This window comes from Meleagris gallopavo, chromosome 8 (genome assembly GCF_905368555.1).
Source record: "Meleagris gallopavo chromosome 8, MGAL_WU_HG_1.1, whole genome shotgun sequence".
NCBI classification, from domain to species: Eukaryota; Metazoa; Chordata; class Aves; order Galliformes; family Phasianidae; genus Meleagris; species Meleagris gallopavo.
The window spans coordinates 21,466,706-21,483,415 of record NC_139411.1 but is presented as its reverse complement, the minus strand read 5'-3'; the positions used below and the strand labels follow the sequence as shown (position 1 = coordinate 21,483,415).

The 16,710-nt window shown below is 51.7% G+C and overlaps 1 protein-coding gene across 1 annotated transcript; it reads right to left on the bottom strand.

The window, feature by feature from the left end:
- Positions 1 to 1,502: 1,502 nt before the first annotated feature.
- GOT1 (glutamic-oxaloacetic transaminase 1) lies at positions 1,503 to 5,189 on the bottom strand. The gene is made up of 9 exons (XM_085230231.1): positions 4,973 to 5,189; positions 4,576 to 4,757; positions 4,368 to 4,491; positions 4,045 to 4,157; positions 3,758 to 3,862; positions 3,002 to 3,152; positions 2,701 to 2,866; positions 2,449 to 2,591; positions 1,503 to 2,163 (listed from the first exon to the last, which is right to left on the bottom strand). Exons 1-9 carry the CDS (start codon positions 5,085 to 5,087, stop codon positions 2,024 to 2,026), a joined length of 1,239 nt encoding a protein of 412 aa, XP_085086357.1. The 5' UTR covers positions 5,088 to 5,189; the 3' UTR covers positions 1,503 to 2,023.
- Positions 5,190 to 16,710: the final 11,521 nt, after the last annotated feature.

Sequence of the window (16,710 nt, the reverse complement as noted above, 5' to 3'; positions counted from 1 at the left end):
AGTACAGCTTGAGATAGTGGAAGAAATCTCATGGTCCAGCAGTGCTGATAAAACCTCAGCTGGAATAACGGCATCCCTGCCTGGAGCCTGCCCCACTAAGGAAACAAAGCAATTGACAGGAGGCCAGGGGAAAGCAAGGGCTGGAAAACAACCTGCCCAGAGAGGCTGAGGGAAACGAGGTCACAGAATCTGAACTGGTGGAAGATAAGAAGGGGAAAGAGGAAGCTGGCAAGTACATATAAAGCTCTTGGAAAAGAGAAAAAGGAATAATCTGTTCTCTGTTGCCATGGTAAGTGAGATAATGGATAATGAGCTTACACCATAGGAAAAGAGAAATTTAGGTCACTCATTAGAAAAATAAGCGTGGTAAGCATAGCAGAGTGCTAGTACAAGCTCCATGCCTGGAGGTCCCTGAGCAGTGTAACCATATGTCAGAAATAACAGACTCTATCCCTTGAGATCAGCCCTAGAAGTCATCCTTTAACCATCATCATCCCATCTGTGGGTGGGCACCAAGAAGAGAAAAAGCTCCCACTGTAGAGAAAATACTGCCTCAGTCTCACATTTGTGTGATGCAAATTAACCACTTTGAGAAAGACAGAGACATAAGAAGATGCATTAATCCCCTTGGCCTGACAAGGGAAGCAGTGGAAGCTTCCTGAAGGCCACAAAGCATCTGCTTCATTTCACAGACTGCAGACAAAACCAGAGACTGAATGCACTCTGCAAACACAGCAAAGGAGAAATGCAGTTTCCCCCTTTACATTCTAACCTGTAGCATAAGCAAAATCCCTGAAGGCTATCACTGACTGACCCAAAGAAATAAGGCTGATCCACTTTCCTCATCAAGACCTTGGCAGGAGTCTGTTGTTTCAAGGTGGCAATATCAGCTCCTGACTGCAGCAGATGGTCCTAGCACTTTTTCAGTGCCAGAAGCCCAGGATGTTGCTAACAGAACCCACTAAAGCCAAAGTAGTGGTTCACCAGCAGTTTGCAGAAAAAAAAAAAAACAGGAACTATCCATAGGCCAGGAACTCAGGGCCAGGGAGAGAGGCCAGATGGCTGGGTATCACATGGACATCCAGCAAGGAAGCACAGACAGAATAGGGCAGACAGTACATCAGGGGAAGCAGGAATAAGACAGACATGAAAAACTGGTCAGCCACATGCAGAATTACAGGGAGCTCTAAACTACACTACTCCAATAAGACTGTGCTCAATTAATAGCAACAGTGATCAGACATGCAACATGCAGCAAGGGAGAAAGGGAAACCTCTTGAATCACATGGAGTGAAGCCCGATGGGCAAAGCAAGATGCCAATGCTTTAACCTCAGCACGGAAGAGGTCGGCATAGCCTGAAGGCAGCAGGATGCAGAGAAAAGGAGTCACCTTCACCTTACTGTGCCAATTGGTACAGCTCCACAGTGTGTGCCCTTCCACCAGCAAGCTGCCAGCACGGCAGGCAGTGCTCACACAGGAAAGACATCACACAAGGCAGGGATAGCATTCAGAGATGAATATTTAATTTTCTGTCAGCAACATTACGGAATCACAGTTACAAATGTTTGCTCGCATCAGGCTCAGAAATGTGTGGAGGAAAGCTAGCAACAGCTTTGCCCCTACACAAAATACTACCAAATGACAACAGTTGACAACTTGTCTCAGAGAACAACTATTTGGGCTGTTAACCCATAGCGCATTGCACGGGCACAGGACTTAGCCTAGATCAAACAGATCAGTGTAAGGAGTTGATCTGAATGTGCTAAAGATGCAGCTCTAAGTGCCTGAAGACCAGGCTGCTGTCAAACAAGAACTAAGGCAGCTCATACTGCCCCCACCTCTTGGGGCTTATCATATTGCAAGGGGTACTTCATTGAAGATCAAAATAAGACTATCCCTGATTGAGCTACTGCTCCCATCTTTATTAAACCCCAAGAGGTGTGGACATAGCAAGCTATGGGTAAGACAGGACTACACATTACAACTTTGGTGAGTTCATGTAGGTTTGGTTGTTCGTGTGCTTCACTGGATTTTTGTGACAGCTTCATGGATGGACTTGGCCACATAGTCCAGGTTCTTGGTAGTCAGACCACACATGTTGATGCGCCCACTAGCCATCAGGTAGATGTGTTTTTCTTTGATCATGTACTCCACTTGCTTAGCTGGGGAAGCAATCAGACATCAGGTCAGAGCAGTAATTCCAAAGCTTAGAAAAGACTGAAGAACCAGGTTAAGCTGCTTGAACCTTCCACAATAAGCAAAATACTTTCAGCACTGGACGCTAAAATGCTGATGCTTCAGCCCCACCTAGCTACAACAGCAGCAATATCAGGTCCCCCAAGAAATTCCTTCCTTGACTTCAGCCCATTTCACCCTCAGCACCACCTTCTTCACCCAATCCCCACTTCCCTTCCTAAGGCAGCACCAGAGCTGTACTTTGTACTTACGGTTCAACCCTGTAAAGCTAAACATGCCAATTTGATCTGTGATGTGGTTCCAGGTGCCCGGGGTCCCAAGGGACTCCAGGCGAGACCGGAGCTCTGACCGCATCAGCAAGACCCGATCTGCCATTGTCTTCACATTGTCCTTCCTGAAGCAGCAAGAAGCAGAGAGTGAGAGCAGGCACCTACCTGGTTTAGAGCCTAACACCCACAGAGAAAACCTCTCCTTCCCCTCTCCAGTGGTCCTAAGACACCTACCACTCAGCAAAGAGCTGTGGGGAAGTAAGTGTAGTCGCCACAATGCGTGCTCCCTGTGAGGGAGGGTTGGACCAAGTGGTACGCACAATCTTCTCCATCTGGGAAAGCACACGCTGCACGTTGTCTTCATCCTTCCCCACCACAGTCAAGTTCCCCACACGTTCATCTGTAGACAAGCCAAGAGAAATCAGTAACTGGTCCTACACATTGCTGCAAAGCAGGGCTCTGCCATCCTCCAAGCATGCCAGCCCCATATGTCTGGGTATGATGCCTCTGGGGCAGCTTACTACCAGACACTCACTGTAGAGCCCAAAGTTCTTGGAAAACGACTGTGCACAGAAGAGCTCAAAGCCCTCGGAGACAAAGTATCGCACAGCCCAGGCATCCTTGTCCAGGCTGCCAGAGGCAAAACCTTGATACGCCGAGTCGAAGAACGGAAACAGGCACCGTCGCTGTAAGGAGGAACAATGTTAGAGGGAAATCCCTTTTCCACAACCTTCACTTTAACCCCCACCACTGTCTCCACTGGAGGGCAAATGATTACTGAGCTTCTAGATGAATACAAAGGAAACATTGCCCAGAAACATCAGATTACAGTCTTTTCACTAGAGGTAAAGGAAGACTGAGGTGGTCAAGAAAAGGTCAAATGCAAAAGAAAACTGTAGCAGTTCTCTCCTTCCTATTCTAAAGGAAGCAGGGCACAAGATAAGCACTGTCTTATATCCTAGTATTGAGCACCTGCGAAAAGCAGGTGCCCCCAGAGAATCTTTCTAGCACAGAAAATCCTCATTGCAGCCTCTCCTACTGAGTCTGAAGGTAAGAGTTTGGAGGCATGAGCAGAAGTGGGATGTTTCCATCCTCTGAGCCCTCTATTCTCACAGCACAGACTTTCAGTATCCTGGTAGCCTCTCCCTTCAATACCTGCCTTATGGGACACTTCTAGTTCCTGCCACATCTCATGCCATTCCCTGGATCCTGATTTGGATGCAAGTGCACCAGCTAGCACAAGAACTTTCTGTCCACCCCACACTGATATAGCCCAGTCAGAAGCTCATACCTTCATAACAGCAGCAATCTGCTTCCACTGGTCTGGAGTAGGGTCTGTACCCGTTGGGTTGTGTGCACAGGCATGGAGGATGAAAATGGAGAACTCTGGGGCTTTCTGGGGAGAGAGCAGGTCTCCGTCATATGTAGTACCACATCAAAGCACCCATGGCACAGAGAGAGGCTGTGAGCTGCTCTGGGCACCAACAGCAGGGATGCACTTCCAGAGCTCAACCGTCTGCTGACTGCCCTGGACCAGGCTCAGCCCATCCCATCCCATCCCATCCCTGTTTTACTCACCTCCATGTCATCCAGCAGCCCCTGGAGGTCCAACCCCCTCTTGGCAGCATCCCAGTAGCGGTAGGTTCTAATGTCTTTAAACCCAGCATCCATAAATACAGAGTTGTGGTTCTCTGAGGAAAGAAGTCACGGATCATGAGATGTGAGTCCAGCAAAGCACCTCCTCCTGTCCCAATAGCTCCCCAAATAGCACCAAAACACAGAGACACACAGCCTTCACCCAGAAAAAGAAGGACTCCCTTGGTCTCCAGTACCAGAAAAAGAAGGACTCCCTTGGTCTCCAGTACCCTGGAGGGAGGAAGCAGCACTGGGGCAGCACTCACCCCATGTTGGGGACGAGACGTACACAGGAGTGGAAGTGTTGTTATTCCCATTATACCAACGCCTTAGGAACTCAGCACCTATACGCAGAGCGCCTGTCCCACCCAAGCCCTGGACACTTCCAACCTGGAAAAGAGAAAGAAGCCACAGGGTCAGCCTGCGTGCACAGGGCATGGCAATTGGCAGAGCGAGCTGGGACAGCAGACCCACCCTCTTCTGTGCAATGGCCGGGCTGTCGTCGCCCAGCGCGATGCGGGAGGCGTTGGCGCGGAACTCAGGCAGGCCGAGGATGGGCAGATACTCGTGGTTGAGGCTGCCGTCCCCAGCGATCAGCTGCTCCACCTTCCTCACCACCGGCAGGACCCACGGCTGGCCTTCATCCGTGCGGTACGCTGCGGGCAGAGCAGGGGCCACAGATACAGGTCACGACCTTCGCCAGGCCTGCACGCGTCTGACCTTCCGGGTCACGCCGTCACCACCCGCGCTGGACGCCGCGACGGGCGGCGGGGCACGCCCCTTGGAGCGAGGCCTCGCTACGCCCACCGCCGGGCCCCGGCCTCGTCCCCGGGACGGGGCCCCGCCGCAAGAAGGGAGGCCTCGGACTCACCGCCCACACCCAGGTTGACCTTCCGCGAGTCGCCGTCCTCCCGGAAGTCCGCCGTCAGCTTGAAGACGGCGACGGGCGGAGCGCGGGGCACGGCGGCGAAGATGGAGGCGGCCATGGCGGTGCGGACGCCGCACGGTGTGTCACGACCGCCGCGCGGCTCCTGGAGGAGACCCTCACCTTCAGCGGCGGGGCGGGGCCGCCGAGCATCTCCACCAATCAGCGCGGCGCGGCGACCGCCGCCTCCTATATTTCAGCCAATCAGCGGCGGCCGAGCGGCCGGGTGGAGGTGGCGCCCATTGGCTGGCGGCACCGCGGTTCCACCCACTCCCGGGTGGCGGCCGCGGGAGCCGTGCCCGTGCGCGGGGACGGCCGGAGCGTGGAGCGTCCGCGGGTGCGGTGCCCGCTGGGTGCGGTGCGGTACCCAGGGCACAGCGCGGCCCCAGCGCCGCCCCTTCCTGTGACCCGATGTGCCACCGCCTGCCGGCGGCGGCCCCGCTCAGCCCCCGGGCAACGGCTGCTAATTGCGGAGATTCGCGTTCTCTCGTGCCCCGGGTGCGGCGCGGTGCGTTCGATCCCGGGGATCCGCTCGGCCGCCGGCAGCGGGCAGAGAAACCCTTCGCAAAAGGCTTATGGCGGGGGATGCTCCGCGCTGCGGGTCCGCGGCTGTGCCGGGCGGGGACGGCAGAGGGCAGAGCCGCCCCGCGCATCCCGGGGCTCTGCCGCTCAGCGGGAGCCCGGCACGGCCCCGTCGGATCCCCGTGCGTCGGAAGTTGGTGGGAAACCTGCGGCGCCTGGGAAAGTCTTCAAGGCAAACAGGAAGGGCGTCGCCAACCGCAGCCCCACTGGTGCGACTCGAGGATGCGCACCGCTCCCCGTGACACCGAGAAGGGAAGGGGACTCGCCGTTCACCAAGTGTTTTCTCAGAGGAGCGGTGTCACCGTGCCTTTGGGAGCCTTGCCCTGGCCACACTGCAAATCCACTTGGGACCTCGAAAGAATAACGGTGGGAAAGGCAGGGAGAAGGGGATGGCGTCCAACCAGCCCTCAGGGCTTGCTCTGGTTGGGGTTCTTAGCCCAAATGGGACAAAACCTCTGTTGGACCCTGGGAAAAAGCTGAGTGGGAGCCCAGAAGGAGCTCAGGTTGCAGCCATAGTGATGAACTGCAAACTCCTCATGTTGTCACGTGCTGTGAGGGCACCTGAAAACCCTAATCATAACCCTAACACTTACCTTATTCCTAACCCTAATCTCAACCCTAATCTTATTCATATCCTCAGCCCTTACCCTATAACCTGATAAAAGGCAGTCACGATTCTTAAGGGCTATAGATGCTGCTAAATGCAATGATGAGCAAAGATGTGGTGATGAGAAGCAACTGCTGAAAATGGGCACTGGGGGACAAATGGGGCTGCCCTCTATGGGATGAGTGGTGTTCAGGAGGAATAGAGCCCTGCTCTGCTGGCAGGTCAGGCTAAGCAGGGCTGCTGAGAGCTGCCTATTTCTGGAGCAGACAGAAGTGCAGGGGAGTCCTGAGACTGGCGGCCTTGTGCTGCTCTTACTGGTTCCTGACCCAAGCGCTGGGACATCTGGGGACAGGGCCAAGCCCTTTCCCAGTGCAGGGAGGTCAGGAAGGCACGGCAGTGCTGTCTGCCAAGCTGGCTGTGCCAAGTCACTGGGCAGGACTAAAAAAAAAAAAAAAAAAAAGTTTTCCCCAGATGAGCTCAGTCTGTCTCCCCTTCACCAGGAGCTGTAGGCAGCACAGCAGTGTGAGTGTGGGGCCAGCAGGAACTACCCTTGGAGCAGTGGGTGGCCCCAGCCGCACAGTGTGGGGTTCCCTTGGGTGCAGCTGCAGGAAGGAGACAGGCACAGGGCAGCAGGCGGCTGTGCCTCACCGCATCCCCGCAGCCCTGTGCTTTCATCTCCCCAGCCCACACAAAGGGTGCCACCGAGATGCATGAAAAAGCAAGAGCAACATGGGAGTGGGCCCCGGGGCAGCCGCCCTTCATCTGCTCTGCTCGGAGTGACAGCCCGCAATGACCTGCCACTCACCGAGCAGGCTGCACCCCGTGCCCGCGGCCTGCGGGCGCACACCGCACGTAGGCACTCCCCCTGCGCTCAGCCCCTCAATGCGGGCACGGCTCCTGCACCCGTGAACATGGGGAGCCCCGGGAATCGCTTTCCTCCCGCAGCCCGGTGCCGTGCCCGAGACACCCGGCGCACCGCGGCCGTTCTCAGCCTCCCTCCCTCCGCATCCAGCTGTTTTCTCAGTGCTGGATCCAGACAGAGAGGGGGGTAAAATGTTTTCATTCCAAACTCCCGGGGTCAGGTCATGGTTTGTCTAAATGGCTTTTGTTGCTGTAATTATCAGATTAGCTGATCTCTGGCAGCGCGTTTAGGGGCAGCTACATTAACTACGATCCGAACCCCCCCGCCCTCTGCCCGGCAGGGGCAGTGGCTGTGCAAAGCGACGACATGGGACTGTGATGGCATAAGAACTGTGTGGATGGTGTGCTCTTGCTTTGTGCCCAGCACAAGGCAGCATCTTTTGGGGAAAGCCCAACCTGCAACACCATGGAGCCCCATCCCAGGCACCTGCTCAGCGTGCAGACGTGGGATGGGGGTATTGAAGTGTCCCCCATCACATGATCCATGTGAGTTCTGGGGGGCTCTGAGATGAAGCAGCAGAGCAAGTGCTTGTCCATGAGAGGGGCACCCTCGAAGCAGCAGGGAGGCATGGGAACAGGAACACAAGATAGCAGGGGAAATTGAGAGTGTGAGATGAGAGCAGGGCAAAGGGCAGATAAAGTGGGACTGGGAGTTTCTAGCCAGACCATCCCCGTGTCCGTCTGTCAGCACCTCCAAGTGCTGATGGCACCGGACCCTGGTAGCAGCCAGGACTGCCGGCTCCACCATGGGGCACTGATGGGGGCTTTCAGGGCTCCCAGCCCATGGCCATACTATTTCCTACTGCTCAGCCTCAGGGGAAGAAGCCTGGGAGGTTTCTCCCACTCAAAACCCACTTGTCCCTCGGGAGCACAAGTGAGCACTCCGTTGCCCCCACCTCCTGCCTCATTTTCCAAACACCATGTTCCTTCAGGAAGTACTGACTTCAGCAAAATATAAATATTAATAATAAAAAATAGTAAATGATATATTCCTGTCATTTTTCTTAATTCATACAATGAAGGAGCTTGGTTAGCTCCAAAACTATCTTCCCTACTCTGGAAATTGGGGTCTAACACCAGGCAGCAAGGACATGAGGCACATCCACCGCTTGTCTGGACTCAAGCTCTCCCACTGTTGGGCACTACCAGAGGCTCACTAGTGCTAATTAAGACCAGTAGCACGCTGATACTGGTGCTCCTGAGGACCATGGCCATTGCGTGATCCACCAAGAAAATGAAGCCCATCATTAGATGTGTTTTCCTAAGGGTGCAAAGGACTGAGGGGAGAAGAGACACGGCTATTGGTCCCTAGCATCCCCACTGCTGTGTCAAGGCATGGACTTCCGCACAGCTGGGGCTGGGGGGATGGAGGCACAGCCGGTCCCAGCTGTCCCCTCCGGACAGTGTGCATTACTCTGCCCCATCAGGATGAGAACAGGGAACAGGAGCCCAGCGCCTCACTGGGCGCCCGGTGCCGTGAGTAGGTTCTGGATTCTGATGTAGGAGCAGATTTACTGAAAACAATTTATTTAATATCAAAAAATAATTTCTGATGGCGTTTTGGCTGGCGTCAGCCAAGCGCTTACTCACACGGGAATTCAAACAAAGGCAGCACTGGCATGCAGCCAGGGGGTCGGGCGCTGGGTGGTCGTGTCCATCCCGGCCTCGGACCCGCCTCTGGGTCACTTGCGGGCTTGTGGCATGATGTCTCCATTCATTTATTTATTGGAAATGTTTGAACAGGAAATGCTAAGGGTTTGAGTTTTGGAGACAGCTGGAGGGGTGCAGCAGGAGCTGCTGGGAAGGGGAGGTTGTGCAGAGACTGGGTGCTCTGGGGAAAGGAAGTTGGTACCACTGGGACCCATCCCCTCCATATATTTGGGGTGGAAGAGTCAGTGAAGGTGAGGCTGGGGATGGCCCTGGAGGCCCTGCTGCCTCCTCTTCCAATTCCATGAGGAATATGCAGCACCACTGCTGCCAACAGCCATGGGATGGGGACCATGGATCCTGTGGGTCCCATTTCTGTCCCCTGAGACTTGGCGGTGCCCGTGGGAGGGATGGGATGTGAAAGCTGCCCCCACTGCCAGGGGGTCGAGAGGTTCCGCCACAGCCTGGCTTTGGAATGGGCTGTTCCTGCATTTGCTGATAACAGAGGAGGTGAAGCCTGACCCAGGAAAGCAGGCAAGATCCGCAGAGATAAACTCCCTGCAGCAAGACAAAGGCACTGACCTCTGTGCAGCCCGAGCCACCGCATTCCCACAAACACAGCAACAATTGCCCAGGAGCAGCAGTGAGACCTGCACCAGCCCTGTGGCAGCACCAGCAACTCCCGCATCATCGCTGTGCGTCAGCCAAGGCACTGCTGTTAACCAGATCTGTCTTAGGTATCAATCAGATCTGTTGCAGGTACCAGCTGCCCAAGTAGGGGCAGTGCAGGGAGCCCATGGTCATTGCTCACTCTCCATTTTGCAGTGCAGCATGTGCAGTGCTGCCTGCATTGCATGGACAGAGAGCACATCCACACTGCATAATCAAAGGCATTCCTGGGTCCAACCATCCACAGCCCTCCCTCTCTTCCAGACGCCAGGGCTCAGCAAAGCAGGTGCTCGCCTTATGTTTCTATACCTGCACTTGCAGTGCAAACTTGCTTTAGTTTTCATTCCTAACTGCAGTGGAATATCTCGTGCACTTGTGCAGTTCAGAAGTGGGTTTTGCACGAAGGCTGTGTGCCACCTGGCACTCTGGTGCACCCAGTGAAGCCGAACCTCTGCTTCTGCACCTCCACACCTGTTATCTCCCTGCCTGGCACCGCACACCCTGCCCCTCTGCCAGCACTACCCTGGGACAGCAAAAGCTGGAAAAGGCAGAGGCGCTTAATGGGATTTGCAGAAGCAGCCAGCTCGGTTACAGCGTCATGCCTGTTGTCTCAGGCGTGTTTTTTAAATCTTTATCTCTGCATCATTAAACACTGATTTGCATTTGAAAAGGCTCCCTTTAATTCCTTACCTCTGAAATGAGGATAACTCTCCTTTACCTCATCGCAGGGTTACAAGGATAAACAGATTAAAGGCTGCGAGATATTGTGGCAGAGAAGGTTAAACAGGACCCTGTGACAGACAGCCCACGGGCAGGAGCGAGCACCAGAGCCACGCTCAGCACAACCAGCGACCCACCTCTGTGCCATGCAAATGTCCCAGTGCTGGCGCTGCCTTCCCAGGACACGTCCCTCCGCCAGCCAAAACCCTGAGGGGCTGCTCCCACAGCCAGGGACACCCACCGGGCCCCAGTCCTGGGAGCGGGGAGAGCTGGTGACAGGGAGCTGGAAGGCGTCAGTGTGGCAGGTATAGCACAGAGGGCACACATGGCTGGGATGGCAGCCCGGGAACGTGCACTTCTCCAGAGAGAGCTGGTGGGGGGAAAGGATGAGCCAGATAATCGCTGTCTGGAAAGTCTCACCCGGGTCCCTAGTAAAATAATGGCACAAATATTAAGAAAAGGAGCTCTATAAACATCTAGAGGATAATGAAACCATGAGCTATAAGCAGGATGGGATTTGTAAATAAAGGGCCGTGCCAAAAACAACAAGCCTTCCATAATTGTTTTGGATAGAATGACAAGATGAGTGCGGGAAGGGGACTCGGCAGATGTCATGAGAGGAGACCTGGAAGTACCGGGTCTGTCCCCGCCTAGCCACTAAGAGCCCCCAGCATATTTGGGCAGATCTCTGTGCTGGGAGACATGCAGCAGTGTCCTGGCACCGTCCTGCTGATGGGGCTGGCACCTGAGGATGTGCTTCTCTCTGGAACTGGGACCTGCTGGCACCTGGTACACATCACCATCAGTTCTGCAGTAGCCCACACCTCGGCCACATCCAAGAACAGGAATGTCCCAGCTGGGATGGCTGTGGACAGGAAGAATGAGAAAGAAAAGTGAGTAGGGCCAGCGGCTGGGACATAATGCTGGCACTTCCCAAGACGTTTCCCAGACTTTGGCAAAGATTTTTGCTTTGTGAACACCAAAATGGCACGTTCTCCAGAGCTGCGGGTTCCTGGTGCACTGTAGCACTGAATTTTTGGCCAGACTTGCAGATAACATGCACCTCCTTGCAAGCAGACCTTTGAAATGCAATGCTGTCAAAGCACAGAAGTGCTAGCATGGCGCAGACCGAGCACACCTAGTTCTGGTGTCACAGTACAGGCCAAGCAGGGGCCTGGCCAAAGCATACCTGTCTGTGGAGCAGGGCCAGCTCCCGGCTCCGTTGGACTGGAGATAGCCAAACTGCAGAGCATGCACTGCAGTGCTCACCCATAGAGCCACACACAAACTGAGGGTGAAATGCACCATATATGGTGAAGATGTTATTAGCCCCTAGCTGTGTTAATAGGATCTTCTCAGGAATTCTTGCTTGAAAATAAAACAAAAAAAAATAGGTTTGGACATGAGACTAAAGCACGGATATAAACAGGGATTGGCGTAATGCCCCATTTTAAAAAGTACAGAAGAAGGCAGAGATGAAGATGTGGTTTCCCTTTACCTTTTTTTCAGTCTCCCATAGAACCCTGTAGCCAGACTGGGAAGGTACAGGCTGGAAGCAGGGAGCACGTGGGTTAAAAGCTGAGAGCACAGGGGCCCAGGGAGACCACGACATCTCCATCTTCAGACATTCCCAAAATTTGGCTGACGGAGGCCTGACCAGCAGGCTTTACTGCCAAAGCTCCCAAGGCCAAAATTATTCTGTGAAATGAGAGAGGGTGCAGAAAACAGCCACGGAAAAGACACTGGAGCAGGAGAACGCACCCCACAGTGACAGAATCAAGCTCGACCTGTTTTCCTCTTAAAAAAGCTTTAGAAATTTGACTGCTATGCACAAGTGCTCTGATAGTAAGAAAATACTGTGTGCCAAAGTGTTTTTATTCCAGCCAAAAAGGCAGAAGAAAAATCAATGGCTGGAAATTAAAAGCCAGACAAAGCCGCATAAGAAATAAGATGTACATTTTCTAAGCGATGCTGATTAGCCGGTGGATTAACCATCCATCCTTCAGTAAGATAAAACCCTGAACTCCCTCACTTCTCCAGACCACGTGCTTTTGTACATGAGCAAAAACCCACATTATTCGGATCCCAAAAGAGTAACACGACGCAGCGCTCGGGGAGATCCGAATAGGTGATTGAATGACTAACTCTGATCTTAAACATTGCGAGTAAAAATATATCATGTTTCTTGTAGGCGCACAAAAATTCACATTGCATGAACTCAGCGTAAACACGAAACATCGACATCTGTGGGTCTGCAGACTGGGGGGGTGGGGGGAGCAACCACTGCTCGTCCTGTTTGACAAACACCAAAACACCCAACCCACGGCTGTCCGGAGGGAGGGAAACCACAAGCTGGACGTGAGCTCACAGCACTGCAGATCCAGGGGTGCTCCTGGATCCAACATGTAGGTGCACGATCGGCTGGATTGGAAGAGAAGGTCTCACTGTGCATGGCTCGCTGAGGAGTCCACAGCACATCTGACCTTCCAGGGGGTGTACAGAAATGGGCAAAAGATTGGATTTGGAAAAGAAAATGGAAAAGAAAAAAAAAAAAAGTGCTTAGGAGTAAATAACAAAAATGCTGATGGAGATTATAGAAAACCTGGACGACATCCACCGCTGAAGAAAAACACACCTGGCAAGGACCCGTCCTGAATAGACTGGCTAGAGGCAAAAAGATCTCTTTCTAGTATCTGTATTCACAGAATCATAAAATATAAGCCTAGGAGGCCCTTGAAAGTTCACCCAGCCTGTCTGCCTGCCACCAAAGGAGGCAAACCTTCCTGGTGGAGTTTTGTCTAAACTACAAGAAGCCGCTAGTGCTGAAGACGGCTCCCAAGAAAAACGAGTTTTAATTCTCCTTTGCTGCTGTCATTGCAGGGTGAGCCCATGGTTCCTTGTTCTTTCCACCCTGAAAACAAGGAATATCCTATTATCTCTCGCTTTGTAGCTGTGTCTCATGCATTTGAAGACTTTTATCTTATTTTCCTACAGTTGTCTCTTCTTGATACTAAGCTACCCTGGTCCTTCAGCCTCCTCCAGTATGTCATGTTTTCTGCATTTCTGATCACCCGTGTTCCTCCCTGGGCTTTCTCCCAGAACCACGACTTAAAACACTCAGCCCGAAGTGGGAACAGGCACTTAGGCTGACACTCTTAGTGCAGCAGGATCACATCAGGTGTCCCACAGACACCTTATTTATGTGCCCCAGTCTGAGTCTGCTCTTCTCATTCAGCAGGACGCCGCTGGCTCGTGCTCCCCTTGGGTCCCACTGTCACCTCCAGCTACTTTCCCACAGTGCAAGCTCAATTCCCAGCCAGTGGGTGCGCAGTTGATTTTTTTTTTCCTATTCATAGAAAAGCCTTATTTTGTTTGTATCAATAGTTTTCTTTCAATTTATCAAGAAAAGCTGAACTGCATTCTTGCAGGCCCTACCAGATTGGTGCTGCTTAATGACAATCATTATGAAAGCCTTGGCTAGCAGTAGGTCCACTGCTAGGTCTCTACCAGTGTCAGAGCACAAATAATTGCTCTCCAGCCTATGTAGCCCCACATCCATCTAGATAATGTTCAACTAGACCTTGCTTATGTCAATCTCACATAGGAATGAGACTAAAGTCCCACAGACGACAAGATTCAGCACATCTATTTCATCCAAGCATAGATATCTTCAAGTAGAAGAAAATCCAGTTGATGTGGCTCTTAGCTGATGGCCAAAACTATCACTTATCTCTTTATCTCTACTCACATGTTGTGTCCCTTAATGATGTATTTGCCTGTCTTCAATCTGTTTATGCAAATGTCCCATTTTTCCTTTGACTCTGCACCTCTGGTCTTGAGTAAAGCTCAGGAACTTGGAAAGATACAGAGGTTCACTGGGGGAAGAAAAAAAAGGAAGAAAACTGCTCAACAACAACAAAGTCCTCGGAACTCACATGTTTATCCAAATTCATCTGAAACTTCTGGGGACAGTGACTTTTTAGGGTAAAATGAAAACAAGTTCAAGTGAGTTTTCCATCCCTGTGACCATACAGCAATTCCAGCCAATCTGAAATAATTTTCCAAGAAGATTTCCTGCAACCCCACAGTGATTAAAGGAAATAACATTGTGAATAAAGGGACATTCTTCAAAGTCAATGAAGGAGCCACAAACGGTACATTCTCACAGAGGGCCGGAAAGCGCCGGCGCGAGGTAGACCTTGTGGTGTGTGGCCCCCCAGAAGGAAGAGGGTGGGATGTTGGGTCCGTCCCTTTTCCCCGGGATGGGGTTGTGACCGGGCTCCTCCCGGAGCAGGCGGCAAGGGAAGAAGCCCCATGGGCTCCCCATGTTCGGGGGGTGAGAGGCTCGGTGGTGGCGAGTGCATCCAGTGGGATCAGGGCTTGGCATCCCTCTGCCAATGTGCCATGAGACCTCAGGGACCCTCCCCAAATAGAGGGCTGTACAAAGAGCACCGCTCGTCCTGCTGAGCCTGAGCTCCAAACCATAACCTCCTTCCTGGGAAAGCTTCCCTTTGTCTGAACCAAACCTGTGGCATGGCTCTGAGACAGACACGGCAAAGCGAATGGGCCTCAAAACCACACTGGTGGAGCAAAACACTGGGCAAGCAGGGTCCTGCCTGCTCTGCAGGGCTGGGGGCTGCAGGTGCTGAGCAAACCCCCCTGGAACAGCAAGGGCGGGATGAGCACGCGCCCAAAATGGCTGAACCAAAGGGACTGTCAGAAGCCCGCCTTCCTGATTAAAACAAAGGGAAGGGAGTGTGGCAAGCTGGAGGGGAAGGCGAGAGGGGGCTGCCTGCAAATCCAAACACACATGCTTCACTTGGTGCTGTGTAATAAGGGAATTAGCTAATGAGCTTACTGTGGCACGGGGACGAGTCCTTTAGAAATTACATGGCCACCTGGGGAGGCTCGCAGAGGAGCTGGGCAGCCTTAATCTGCAGTGCTGGGAGGATGCGATGAGCCCTGCAGCCTCGCTCCCCCACATCCATGGGGCGGGAATCAGGAAAGCAGCACTCCTGGAAGCATGGGAAATAAACCACAGGGAATAAACCATGCTTTGCAAAAGCCTGGCCACAGGGCTGCTGGGTGCAGCCCATCCCCAGCACAGAGCAGTAATGGATGTCGGCAAACCAAGGAAGTCAACAGTATGGATTTTTGTTGTTGCAAGCTGTTCAATACAGCTGCATAAAATCTAAGCTGCAAGCGCGTTCCAATGTGAGCATGAGAGCACTGACTGGAACTGAAAGAGGGTGAGAGAACGCAATGCTACAAGTCACTTTGAACAATGCAAATGTTAAATATACAAATATTCACCAAATGCTTTTTTAGAAAAGTTTCCAGAGAGAAATCAGGTGGGGTTGCAAAAACAAAACAAAACAAAAATCATTTGCAGCTTAATAAATGACTTTAAAAGCGCAGTGAGGAATTTGTGCACAACACAGTGCTCGTGTGAATTAGGGAAGTCTGAGCAGTGCTGAAGACATAACACTCCTCCGAAGAAAAAGCGAAAAGCAAAGCCTTGAGCCAAAAACCAGGCTCCACTTGGAAGAAAAAATTACTCCCATAGCAGTGAGGACAGCATCTGAACCCAGATAATTTCTGGAAAGGCAGAAAATTAGAATTTTTATTACTGTGTCAAGGTAGAATTATTATTACTAACAGTGCAAGAAATAAGCTGTGAAAATTACTGAAAATTTTCTTGCCTAAAATGAAATTAATTGAAACTTATTCCGTGGCTAACAGGAGCTTTTCTTCCTTTTTCTTTCTTTCTTTCTTTCTTTCTTTCTTTCTTTCTTTCTTTCTTTCTTTCTTTCTTTCTTTCTTTCTTTCTTTCTTTCTTCCTCTCTCTCTTTCTTTCTTTCTTTCTTTCTTCCTCTCTCTCTTTCTTTCTTTCTCTTTTTCTCTCTTTTTACCTCTGGCATATTACAAAAAACAAAAACAAACAAACAAAAACCTCAATTAAAATATAAATTTTTAAATTTCAATTTCATAAATCAGAAAGCTGATACAAAAAGTGGATGCTTTCATGCTTCCATTGTCTCCTGCTTCTCTCCAGCCCTGGAGCTGCCTGCAGAACGCCCTGTGTCCCCACAAGATTTCCTCCCATTTTCTCATCTTGTCTTCACTTTTCTAAGCACTAGTGTTCATGGAAAGGAGAAAAGAAAAATCCTCAAAATGATATTGCTTGCTTGGTTATTACAGGGCTATAAGGATAAAATAATTGGAAAACAAAAGAATAAAAAAAGATTTTAAAAAAAGTCTGTAACAGAATAGAATAAAATTTGCACCTACACAGAATTATAGTCAGATTGATTTATTGATTTGTTTGTTTTGCAAGGTTATTTTCTGAAACACTGAATTTGAATTTTTCTTGCTGGAAAAACAAAAATTCAGAGGCCAATTTCGGAGGTTTCTGTCGGCCTCACTGAAGCCTGCAGGAGAGCTGCAGAAAAGGAGCTCAGAGCCCATCCTGCATGAGGTGGGACGGAGGGATCCGACATACGGGAACGCAGCTGGGGCTTGGGAGGTGACACAGGTA

Excerpts from the sequence above, each read along its gene's own strand:
- GOT1 (XM_085230231.1), bottom strand. The coding sequence starts at position 5,087 with ATGGCCGCCTCCATCTTCGCCGCCGTGCCCCGCGCTCCGCCCGTCGCC. Across the intron at positions 4,158-4,367 it reads CGTCTCGTCCCCAACATGGG|AGAACCACAACTCTGTATTT; the intron begins GTGAGTGCTGCC and ends TTCTTTCCTCAG. Across the intron at positions 2,867-3,001 it reads CAAGAACTTTGGGCTCTACA|ATGAACGTGTGGGGAACTTG; the intron begins GTGAGTGTCTGG and ends GCTTGTCTACAG.